General features: G+C 47.4%; 1 protein-coding gene across 4 annotated transcripts in view; it reads left to right on the top strand.

Moving 5' to 3' along the window:
• Positions 1–12,963, top strand: part of LOC123746526 (dual specificity tyrosine-phosphorylation-regulated kinase mbk-2) — a 205,957-nt gene that overhangs the window by 187,090 nt on the left and 5,904 nt on the right. For all 4 annotated transcript variants that reach the window (XM_069318312.1, XM_069318309.1, XM_069318311.1 and 1 more), the window contains 4 exons: positions 8,785–8,956; positions 9,976–10,119; positions 11,445–11,574; positions 12,449–12,677. In XM_069318312.1, the coding sequence (XP_069174413.1) occupies positions 8,785–8,956; positions 9,976–10,119; positions 11,445–11,574; positions 12,449–12,677 (675 nt within the window). The remainder of the gene's footprint in view (positions 1–8,784; positions 8,957–9,975; positions 10,120–11,444; positions 11,575–12,448; positions 12,678–12,963) is intronic.

The raw sequence follows: 12,963 nt of genomic DNA, 5'->3' as shown, positions 1-12,963 counted from the left end.
TGGTCGCCGCCGCAGCCACCTTCCTGCGGCCGCCGCCGCCTCCTGACCGCAGCTTTGTGGCCGCAACCTACTCCTGGGCCCCAGCTTTGTGGCCGCAACCTACTCCTGGGCCCCTCTTCCTGGCCGTCGCCGCCGCCCTGGCCCACCTATATTGATTTTGTGACCCCTTCCCTCCCCCTCCCCCTCTCCACCCTCCTCACTAACTCCTCCTTACCTATGAGAGTCTACGAGGAAGTGAGGTTTAGCTCCTTATGCCCCTCCTCCTCCTCCTGCCTTGGTGTACCTGTTGCCTTACATCTTAACTATTCTGGCGCTCAAACTCTGTCGAATCTGGTGTTGTAGCTGTTGACGGAGGTGGCGTCCTCGGCTCTTTTTCTTTCAGTGCCTTCCACTTGTTGACCATCCGTCCAGGGGTAGAGTATGGCAGTTGATAGACATGTATTTATCCTTGGACAAATGAGTGAGGATAGAAGTATCCTTACTCATTTGCTTTTGCAGCTTCCACCTGTGTCTTCTTAGTCCACTGTCTCCCAATTTGAAGAGGCTGTGTTTGTCCATTCCATCTGATTGATTGAAGAAGATTACGCCACCCAAGAGGTGGCACGGGCATGAATAGCCCGCAAGTGGTGGCCCTTTTGAGCCATTACCAGTATCATTAGCTGATACTGGAGATCTGTGGAGGTGCGACTGCACCCTACGTGACGGGAGATGTCTCCCCCGTGAATGTGTCCATAGTGTCCAAAGATTGATTGATAGAGATTAAGCCACCCAAGAGGTGACACGGGCATGAATAGCCCGTAAGTGGTACAATTGTTTGTTCAGTAATTCTTTTCAGTATTCTGAAGTCGCATTTAATCATCAGGTTGCTATCGCGGGGGAGGATACTGCTTCACAGTCTTTATGAGGGTCTCCAGCTGCTGGACACCTTTGTTGACCAGGAGAGTGGCTGTGTTGATGGCTTCAGGGAGGTTACTGCATGATTCAGGGACTCTTAAAGCTCTTCTAAAGTCGTTGGTTGCTTCACATTCCAGAAGATAGTGAAGTAGTGACTTTTCTGTGACAGTTTGGCAGAAGATGCATTTTCTCTGTCGGGGTTCACCAATCTCCCAGTTGCATCTGTAACCTAGACGTAGTCTATATAACCTAACTGCTATTTCCCTGTGGATTCCTTTTGGGATATTTAACTTTTCTAATTTGGTTGTCTGAAGATACCATATTGCAGAGGGCGAACCTTCAGCTACTCTCTGGTGTACAGTCCATCTGTTCCCTTCAATATCTTGTATGTTGTGTGATCATACACTCACTCTGCTCCCGTCCCCATATCTCCCCCCATGCTCTTCCCTCCTTCCCTCGACCATATAACCCTGGAAGTCACTACGCAGACTCGGCAGCAACTACGAAAATGGATGCTAGACTTAAACCCAGACAAGTGCAATGTTGTTATAATAGGAAAGGGACCTACAAGACCCACGAATGAAAGAAAACTAGAGAAGCCACAGAGGGTAACTAAGGTAATCTTTAGCCTAACATTGAAGGTGCACACAACCATACAGGCGCCTCACTGTCAACCATAAAGCCATCCCAAGGCCAACTCCACCCTTAAATCAAATAAAGTTGCCCTCAACATTCCAGGTTACTACCAGATAATTAAACTCGTCCCGTATAAGAAATAATACAAAAATATACAAATAATTGACTAAAGCCGAGCTTATAGTGAGCCTTCATGAACTGTCTGTGACGCCTGACTTAGCCATGAGGTCGGCGGGGACCTCATGGCTGCTCCCCAGCCCCTGTGGCTGGGGGCGGGAAGCCTCATGGCTGCCCTCCTCCCCTATAGCTGGGGGCGGGAAGCCTGACCCCTGGTCGGGGGGCAGCAGGGACACGGTACAATGGCCGTCTATATGCTGGAGAGCGGGGAGGCGGGGGGCGAGGAAGAGAGGACCTTGTTATCGCACAATAGTCTCATCGGGATCTGATTGCAGGGCATATTCCCTGGCCAGGGGGCTAAATTTCCCTGCAGGCAGGGAAGGAATGGCGCGGCAGGGAAATCCTGGCTCGGGATTCATTACGCATTCACGTGTCCGCTTACGAAACGTGTACATCTTTGTTTTTCCTGTTTTTTGAATTGATTAAAAAGTTTAAGAACTTGTGACACGTTGACAGGGGACTGTCAATTAGTGACAGACCACAAGTTGACAGGGGACTGTCATTGTGACAGAGCCTCATGACCGTCATCAACCTAATATCAACAATTTCATTATACAAACTGATACATCCTTGCCCGAAACGCTATATGCGTATTAGTGACTTTAGGTATTGTATGTACAAGCTCTTATCTTTAAATCCAACATTATGTTTGTAACTCATCTTCTATGTAAGTACCTGAATAAAAAAAAAATATCTAAATCTAAATCTTCCCCCCTGGCAGTCCTTCATGCTGGCGGAGGGTGAGTATGACTCCACAAAGGAGGCTTCGCGATGCTGTACAGCGGCTGACTTTACGTAATATAATTCTTGCTTAAGTAAGCGCCAGTGTACCGTGGGAGTTGTGAGTCTTATTACAACGCTCCAATTATATCTGGCTGAGAGAGAGAGAGCTCATTAGTGGCTGGTGAACCAGGAGCACCTTCGTTATTTTCGGGTCTATTCGACGAAGGGCAGGGTGGTGTATTCGACAGGGGGGGGGCAGGGTGGTGTATTCGACGGGGGGGGGAGGGTGGTGTATTCGACGGGGGGGGAGGGTGGTGTATTCGACGGGGAGGGTGGTGTATTCGACGGGGGGGGGAGGGTGGTGTATTCGACCGGGGGCGGCAGGGTGGTGTATTCGACGAGGGGGGCAGGGTGGTGTATTCGACGGGGGGGGGGGGTAGGTGGTGTATTGGACGGGGGGCAGGGTGGTGTATTCGACGAGGGGGGGCAGGGTGGTGTATTCGACGCGGGATGGCAGGGTGGTGTATTCGACGGGGGGGCAGGGTGGTGTATTCGACGGGGGGGGGGCTAGGTGGGGTATTCGACGGGGGGGTAGGGTGGTGTATTCGACGAGGGGGGGGGGCAGGGTGGTGTATTCGACGAGGGGGGGGCAGGGTGGTGTATTCGACGGGAGGGGGCAGGGTGGTGTATTCGACGAGGGGCAGGGTGGTGTATTCGACGTGGGAGGAGGGGCAGGGTGGTGTATTCGACGGGGTGGCAGGGTGGTGTATTCGACGGTTGGGCAAGGTGGTGTATTCGACGGGAGGCAGGGTGGTGTATTCGACGGGAGGCAGGGTGGTGTATTCGACCGGGGGGGAGGGTGCAGGGAGGTGTATTCGACGCGACAAGTAGAGTCTGGAGCAGAGCGCGGGAAAGCGTGACACTGGGCGGCCATTAGCGGCCTCTTGAGGGCCTTGGCTGCTGGACAACGTACCTGGAAATTTGCTTAACCAATTGTCGTGATTAGGATAATTAGTAAATTATATATACCTTTGTGGGAGCGTTTGTCTCAAAGTGCGTCTGCGTGAACTGCGTCAGCTGTAACGTTTGCTTCAATTGCGACGTCGGTGTCAACTTCGGGGTCGGCTGGAACGACACGAGCGGGAACGTTAAAGGTGTCGTGTCTGAGGAAAGACTTTAGGTGAACGGGTGGTGGGGAAAAAATATATTTTCATCAAAACTGTAGTGTTGGGCTACGTGTGGAGGGGGGGTGGGTGGTAGGAGGGTGGTGGTGGCGCGGTATCAGAAGAGGGTGGACGAGGCGGGTGTCAGACATGGGCAGGTGGCGGGAAAGGTATGGTGGCGCGGTATCAGAAGAGGGTGGACGAGGCGGGTGTCAGACATGGGCAGGTGGCGGGAAAGGTATGGTGGCGCGGTATCAGAAGAGGGTGGACGAGGCGGGTGTCAGACATGGGCAGGTGGCGGGAAAGGTATGGTGGCGCGGTATCAGAAGAGGGTGGACGAGGCGGGTGTCAGACATGGGCAGGTGGCGGGAAAGGTTTGGGCAGGCAGCCAAGGTGGGCAATGAGTGCTGGTGGGGACAAAGGAGCGTGCAGGAGGGCATGTGCATGGACGAGTGAAGAATTGAATGATGTTGTTGTTATAGATTCAGCTACTCGGAACAAGTTCCAAGTAGCACGGGCTATAGTGAGCCCGCAGTGGACTTACCTGGCACAGGAGCGGTGCCATCTGGAATTGGATGATTGATTGCTTGATGAAGATTAAGCCACCCAAAAGGTGTCACGGGCATGAATAGCCCGTAAGTGGTGACCCTTTTGAGCCATTACTAGTATCAAGAGCTGATACTGGAGATCTGTGGAGGTGCGACTGCACCCTGCGTGACGGGAGATGTGTGGGCGGCGAATAAGTAGGTGGGCGTGTTTTAGGGGTAAAGAAAGCATTTTGGGTAGTTTAAATAAATGGGTTTGTGGGTGGGTGATCTGCTGAAGAACATTACCTTAGGGTTACCTTGCGTTGAATCTTGAGAATCAATATCCCCGCTGTATCAGGTCTCCTTTCGAGGTGTTCATCACGTCCTCTAATGAACACCAGGAGAGAGCGGCTAGTTAAGACTGGGTAGAGGGAGAATATTTGTGTTATATGGAGAACTGGATTGGTGGAGTGATGAACAAGTGAGGTTGGCTGGTGAACAAGTGTTTGAACAAGCTGGCGGAGAGGGAGGACCCTCTACCAAGTAAGCCATTTCCTGGCTCAAGGGGCGGCCAATATCGACCCCAGGTCTGTTGCTCCTTCCTCTCCCTCTCGCTCAGTCAGGGTCAGCATCGCTACGTCTGGCCGATAATCGGACGGGTGACCACAAAGATATTCCCTGTATGTTGTTGTTATAGATTCAGCTACTCGGAACAAGCTTCCAAGTAGCACGGGCTATGGTGAGCCCGTAACTTACCTGGCACAGGAGCGGGACAAGTAGCACGGGCTATGGTGAGCCCGAAGATATAGCCTTCGTGAATGCGATATATAGAAAGGGGAAGAGAAGTGAAGGAAGTAGTGAGGGTGGGGAAGGGACACAGATAGAGCAAGAAGTGACCGCATAAGTCCTCTAATCCTCTAAATCTAACATCGGAAACTACAATTCTTGGCCCGAAATTTTGAGAAAATGTCGAAAATACAGAAGGGAAAATACGTCGAAAACCAGTTTCATCGAAAAAAGTTGATAAAATAAAATTAGATTCGGGATAACTCCGTTGAAAAGTTGCGTGTTTGTAAGTAAAGAAAATCCAGACGAGGAGCGCAGGAAAGTTTAGGAGGAATTTACGCATTAGGTATTGGGAGAGAGAGGAGAGGAGAGGAGAGAGGAGAGGGTTGCATCTGTATGCTTCCAATTCTCTCCCTGTCTGTCTGTCCCTGTCTCTCCCTGTCTCTGTCTCTCCCTCTGCCTTCTCCCTTCTCTCATTCCTATTCTTCCCGCCCTCTAATATTCCCCTCCTCCTCCTCCTTCCCACTTGGGCTGGACGGTAGAGCGACGGTCTCGCTTCATGCAGGTCGGCGTTCAATCCCGACCGTCCACCAAGTGGTTGGGCACCAATCCTTCCCTCCGTCCCATCCCAAATCCTTATTCTGACCCCTTCCCAGTGCTATATAGTCGTAATGGCTTGGTGCTTTCCCCCCCCCCCCCCTGATAATTCCCTCCCTCCCTCTATATATCCCTTCTTCCCTCTCCCCTAATCCTAACCACACGCTGTAATTAACTTTGCTTACAAGGATTTGTGGGCTTCAAAAGTTATTTTGATTATGTTGTAGAGAATGTGAAGCCTGATTTTGATCCCAAGGTAATCAGGCTGTCGAGTGGTCAGGGAATCCTTGAGGCATGATTTTATTTGTACTAACTTACATAGGTATCTGGATATTTATACAGCTGCCCTAGACTATATGAAGGGTTATACAGTGTGTGTCAAGAGCCAGGTGTGTGATACTAAGGTACCTGGACATTTATACACCTGCCCTGGACTATATGAAGGGTTACACAGTGTGTGTCAAGAGCCAGGTGTGTGATACTAAGGTACCTGGACATTTATACACCTGCCCTAGACTATATGAAGGGTTACACAATGTGTGTCAAGAGCCAGGTGTGTGATACTAAGGTACCTGGACATTTATACACCTGCCCTAGACTATATGAAGGGTTATACAGTGTGTGTCAAGAGCCAGGTGTGTGATACTAAGGTACCTGGACATTTATACACCTGCCCTAGACTATATGAAGGGTTACACTGTGTGTCAAGAGCCAGGTGTGTGATACTAAGGTACCTGGACATTTATACACCTGCCCTAGACTATATGAAGGGTTACACAGTGTGTGTCAAGAGCCAGGTGTGTGATACTAAGGTACCTGGACATTTATACACCTGCCCTAGACTATATGAAGGGTTACACAGTGTGTGTCAAGAGCCAGGTGTGTGATACTAAGGTACCTGGACATTTATACACCTGCCCTAGACTATATGAAGGGTTACTACAAGTGTGTATCAAGAGCCAGGTGTGTGATACTAAGGTACCTGGACATTTATACAGCCTGCCCTAGACTATATGAAGGGTTACACAGTGTGTGTCAAGAACCAGGTGTGTGATACTAAGGTACCTGGACATTTATACACCTGCCCTAGACTATATGAAGCTGTCTCCCTTAGGCATGATACTGTCCTTAGCCAGGAAGCAACCCCACTGATGGGTGAACCGAGGCATCAGGCCGAAAGGAAACGTGCCCAACCGCTTCTGTCCTGCCCGGGGATTGAACCCGGGATCGCTTGGTTGTAAGTACGTACACCACTGTGCTTCAGGACCTAGGACGGGTCTGAGAGTAATAGACGGATACCGTACGCACACACTCAATAATAGACGGGTACCGTACACTCACACACTCAATAATAGACGGATATCGTACACTCGCACACTCAATAATAGACGGATATCGTACACACACACACTCAATAATAGACGGATACCGTACGCACACACACTCAATAATAGACGGGTACCGTACACTCACACTCAATAATAGACGGATATCGTACGCACACACTCAATAATAGACGGATATCGTACACACACACACTCAATAATAGACGGATATCGTACACACACACACACACTCAATAATAGACGGATACCGTACGCACACACACTCAATAATAGACGGATACCGTACGCGCACACTCTCAATAATAGACGGATACCGTACACACACACACTCAATAATAGACGGGTACCGCACACACACACTCAATAATAGACGGATGTGTACTGTATATTTGTCGTAAGCAAATCCAAGTTTCATTGACTTTGTCTCCTGTCGATGTCTCGACTGTTGGTAATTTCTCTTCCGCCTCGTGTATTGTGAAGTCGACACTCGACACCTTGAGAGTTCTCGTAGTCGACACCAATTCCCCACAGTGGAACACCCCGTGTTTGTGTCCTTAATGCTAGTAATTAACCCCTGCGATCCCACTCCTCTTCACTCCTAGATAAAGGGGAACTGACTGACTCGGCGCGCCGCGGGGCTCTCAACAACTTGGCTGCTGCTACATTTAGCCGCTATATTGAGCTCCAGTCTTTGCGGCGAAGTTCTAATCGTGTATTATTGCTCCCTTGCCACAGCAATGGTGTCACATTGCTACATATTGGCCATAGCGATACCTTTGACGTCAGTGTCGCAGGTATCTACATCCAGAGAGGCGTACCCCTGTGCAGACGAGGAGTCACAATAACGCAGTATTCATCCCTGTACGAGAGAGTAAACGCCTCGTGACGCAGTATTCATCCCTGTAAGAGAGAGTAAACGCCTCGTGACGCAGTATTCATCCCTGTACGGGAGAGTAAACGCCTCGTGACGCAGTATTCATCCCTGTATGAGAGAGTAAACGCCTCGTGACGCAGTATTCATCCCTGTATAAGAGAGTAAACGCCTCGTGACGCAGTATTCATCCCTGTATAAGAGAGTAAACGCCTCGTGACGCAGTATTCATCCCTGTACGAGAGAGTAAACGCCTCGTGACGCAGTATTCATCCCTGTAAGAGAGAGTAAACGCCTCGTGACGCAGTATTCATCCCTGTATGAGAGAGTAAACGCCTCGTGACGCAGTATTGATCCCTGTATGAGAGAGTAAACGCCTCGTGACGCAGTATTCATCCCTGTATGAGAGAGTAAACGCATCGTGACGCAGTATTCATCCCTGTACGAGAGAGTAAACGCGTCGTGACGCAGTATTCATCCCTGTACGAGAGAGTAAACGCCTCGTGACGCAGTATTCATCCCTGTATGAGAGAGTAAACGCCTCGTGACGCAGTATTCATCCCAGTACGAGAGAGTAAACGCGTCCTGACGCTCAATACTGACCCTCAATGTCCATGACTTGAAATCTATTAAGACCAACCACTCGTTCCATCGATCCTCATCTTCTGGTAAAGACGTGACGTCACACCCAAGACGTTGAGTTATAAAACAAATGAATGCTGTGGTTTGGTGCGGTTATGTTGGGATTTAGGCCTTGGGCCGGTTATTCAGTGCCATGTGTGTGATGTTATTCAGTTTCTTGATGTGTTTCTTCAGGTGGGGGCTCCATGATGGCGCGGCATACTCTAAGACTGGTCTCACGTAGGCAGTGTAAAGCGCCCTAAAAGCCTCCTCACTTAGGTTTCTGAATGAAGATCTAATTTTCGCCAGTGGTTAACGCTGCTGTCGTTATCCTATTTATATGTGCCTCTGAAGTTAGATTAGGTGTTACGTCCACTCCCAGGACGTAACACCTAATCTGCAGTAATCTGTAATAGCTGACGTTGGCTCATGTACCTTTGCAGGAGAACGTGTTGCTGAAGCAGAGAGGCAGCAGTAGTATCCGCATCATAGACTTCGGCTCCTCGTGCTACGTCCACCAGCGAGTCTACACCTACATCCAGAGTCGCTTCTACCGCTCCCCCGAGGTCATACTCGGCCTCCCCTACGGCCTCCCCATCGACATGTGGAGCCTAGGTAGGTGTCGAGGGGCAAAGGTAGGAGTAGCAGCCTCCTCTCGGATGTAAGTTAGGGTAATTGTGAGGAGAAAGCACCAAGTATGATTATATAGCACAATGAGCAAGGTTGTGAGGACGGAGTGAAGGAATATGGTGTCCAACTACTTGAATTGGAAGCAGAACGCTGACTTTGCGAGAAGTGAGGTCGTCGATCCACCGACCTGGCAGTTGGTGAATTTAGGGTCGCAAGTGGTAGATATAGACAGAGATAGATATACTGTATAGAGAGAGAGAGAGAGAGAGAGAGAGAGAGAGAGAGAGAGAGAGAAATATACAGTGTGTACTCACCTAGTTGTGTTTGCGGGGGTTGAGCTCTGGCTCTTTGGTCCCGCCTCTCAACCGTTAATCAACAGGTGTACAGATTCCTGAGCCTATTGGGCTGTGTGTGTGTGTGTGTGTGTGTGTGTGTGTAATATCAATATAATTTTGTGTGTGTGTATGCATGCTAGATACAGTGTTGTGGTGGTAGGAGGAGCTAGGTATACTTGGAGTATATCAGGAGTAGGTTCTGAGAGTTCTACACCTCGAGCCTAGCCTGGGGCCGGCGTGCCAGGCTTATCTTCTGATTACTTGATCTTTAAGGCTGTTGCTTGAGATGCTTGAGATGTCTTATCCATCCTAACCCATCTGGTCTGACTTCCTCCTAATTGTTTTTTTTTTAACATGTCCATCTTTATTCCAGCAGTATTTCTTGTATTTGTTGGAAGGATTTTGAAGAGAAGTTGACCTATAATGTTCATTTAGTGTTCTGTGTTTTAATTGAGTGAACATTTAAGTGTTCAAGTTTTCATAAACTGAAAACAATAACTTGGCACAGCCAAAGTGTTAACCAGCAATTCTGTTCCATATATTCATCATATTTACTTATTTTCTCAGCTACATGTTTATACAGTACTCTTGACAGTTTTAGAGGAACAACGTGTGTGTGTGCTATGAAGTTCACTGCTCTCAATGTTCCTCCCCCCCCCCCCCCCACAGGCTGTATTCTGGCCGAGCTGTACACGGGATACCCACTGTTCCCAGGGGAGAACGAGGTGGAGCAGCTGGCCTGCATCATGGAGGTCCTCTCCCTGCCTCCACACCACCTCCTCATAGCCGCATCCAGACGTAGACTCTTCTTTGGTATGTTTTACGAAAGAGTTAATGAATAACTGAATGTGAAAATCTGATTACAGATGACCTTGAGATCTTAACAGTATCAAGATTATTGGTCAGGAACACAATCTGCTGTCCCTGGTTCTGCTACAGAGGTATACTTGGATGAACAGGGATACAGGGATATCCCTGTTCATCCAAGACAGGAAGACAGGGATACGGACGGACGTATCCTTGTCTGGGCAGATGAAACTGGGATAAAAATCAGAAGGCTCTCTCCCTACTCTACACACCCTTCATTTCATATTGCCAGCAGGGAAATCATTTTTGTATACCGTGTTATATTGGAAAAATATACTTGGAAATTCAGCAAACAAGAAGGAATGCAGGGTCGAGCCTGCCTACTTGGTAGGCAACACTATATTCTGGTTCACCAAACGGTTTACCTGTTAGCCACTTCTTTGCAGCCCTCCAAGGGTTCTGGTCCACCATGATTTATTTTGAGCGATGTTCCACAGTACATAGAATTATTTAATACAGTATTTGCATTTAACATATTACGTACCATAGATTATGGTCTAATGGGAACATTAATCAATCCTATACTATATTTTTGCATTATGTAGACTTTTAGCCTTCCAACTCATTCATTTAACTAACTTTAATAATATATTTAATATTTATATCACCATGTTCATAAGCCCTCTGAAGGCTGAGGCCCTAGGGAATATATCCCTGGATTCCTGTCCTGTATGTGAGCCTGTTAAATTTTACTGCAAATCCTAGTTGCTGTGGGGGGGGGGGGGTAATTTAACACGGGTGGTACAGTACAAGGGGACACAGGTGGAAGCCGAGTACCCAAATGAGCCACGGAGACATTAGAACGAACTTTTTCAGTGTCAGAGTACAGTAGTTAGTAAATGGAATGCACTAGGAAGTGATGTGATGGAAGCTGATTCCATACACAGTTTCAAATGAAGATATGATGGCGCCCAGTAGGCGCAGGAACCTGTACACCAGTTGATTGATGGTTAAGAGGCGAGGACCAAAGAGCCAAGCTCAACCTCCACAAGCACAACAAGGTGAGTATAAGTAGGTGAGTTCATACACAGGTGAGGTGGTGGTGGAGGCCAAAACCATCAGTAGTCTCAAAGCATTATACGTCCAAGAGTACTGGGGAAGACTGGACACCATAAGCATATCTCTCATCCTGTAACTACACTTGGGTAATTACACACACACAGGCTGTCTGTTCCTGACAAAACTAATTATTAACATGTAATCATTATTGATGTGTAATTATAATTGTTTACCTATAATAACCCATACTGAATTCATCTTTCCTGTGGCAGACTCGAAGGGTAACCCAAGATGTGTCACCAACAGTAAGGGGAAGAAGCGTCGACCTGGCTCTCGTGACCTGGCCTCCGTCCTAAAGTGTTCTGATACGCAGTTCGTCCACTTCATAGCTCGCTGCCTCGAGTTAGTAATCCCCACTTTATGGTTCTAAGTAGTAGTAGTATGTTAATGGTGGAAGTTGTAGTAATAGTAGTATGATAGGCTACACATTGTGGAATTGATAGAAGGGCCTAAAATGACCGGACCCATTGATAATGCAGTGCTTGCAGCTTCTATTCCATTGAGGTTTTTCATGTTTGTTTTATTATAAGATGTTTGAGAGTTTTCTTTCTACAAATGATAGAGCATTACAAATAATATACAAATAATGCACTTTTGAATATAAAGTACAATACAATAAAAGTGTATTCAAAAGAATGTGTGAACAAAGAATATAGGAGTAATGTACAAATTGTAGGGACAGGAGGTACACAATCTATGAAGCCACTACTGTATTATGCAAAGTGTTTCAGAGAAGAACATAAAATAAATTGACAAAAAGTATACGTACCTAACCTACATTTGTATATCTGAGCTACTGTATTCCACTCAGTTGCTCCCTAAGGTAAGATATTCCAGCATCTGTAAGTGCAGATCAATATTCTGCACTTACACAGCAAGGATCTTTACATATTGTACATTCCAGGTCATACTAGTGTTATTAAGGAACTATAAAATTATCAAACCAGCTGGGAATGACTTTCAGAAGATACACTAAGAAACATGTAAAACCCCTCCAAGTGCTACATAGCCGCTCTGTTCCAACCTACCAGTTGGTCGAGCAAGGCACTATTCCTGAATGAAACATTCTACTTGACTGGTCCCTATGCCACTTGTGAGCATGCAAGAGACTGGATTTAGTATATTCTTAGACACCTTAGTTTTATTGTATAGTTTATATAAATATTTTTATAAATGTTTAAACCAGGTACTGCAAGCAAAATATTCCATGTTGCAGGTGGGACCCATCAACCAGAATGAGTCCAGAGGAGGCATTGCAACATGACTGGCTCCACACATCCCTCACCTCTACTATTTCATCATCATCATCATCATCAACAACACAGGTGGGGACGTCGGAGCGTCGGTCAGGTGTGGTGAACGGCGGAGGGCCAGCCGGTAACCCTAGACGCCAAGGGCCCATCACTCAGGACTCCACTGAGGAGGATAATTACTCCTTATACAAGGTCTGTCTGTTTTTCCCTCCTTCCCTAATACACCACCAGAAGAGGTACATTTTGTTGTCTTTAATGCACCATTTATTTACAATACTGTATTGTACTGTACAGTAGTTGTAGTAATAATTTTATTTAATTCCTGTTGTCAGGGACAGGAAGCCTGTGTAAATATACTTTAGATCTGTATCAAGGTCACCTCCTATGTTGAACTACAGTACTGACCTTTCCGAGGATGCAACCCTATCAAAAAGGAAACATGCCCAATTATGGTTAATTAGTCATTATAGAAAAATAT

Source organism: Procambarus clarkii, chromosome 90 (genome assembly GCF_040958095.1).
Source record: "Procambarus clarkii isolate CNS0578487 chromosome 90, FALCON_Pclarkii_2.0, whole genome shotgun sequence".
In the NCBI taxonomy this organism is placed as follows: Eukaryota; Metazoa; Arthropoda; class Malacostraca; order Decapoda; family Cambaridae; genus Procambarus; species Procambarus clarkii.
This window is presented reverse-complemented; position numbering and strand designations above follow the sequence as displayed.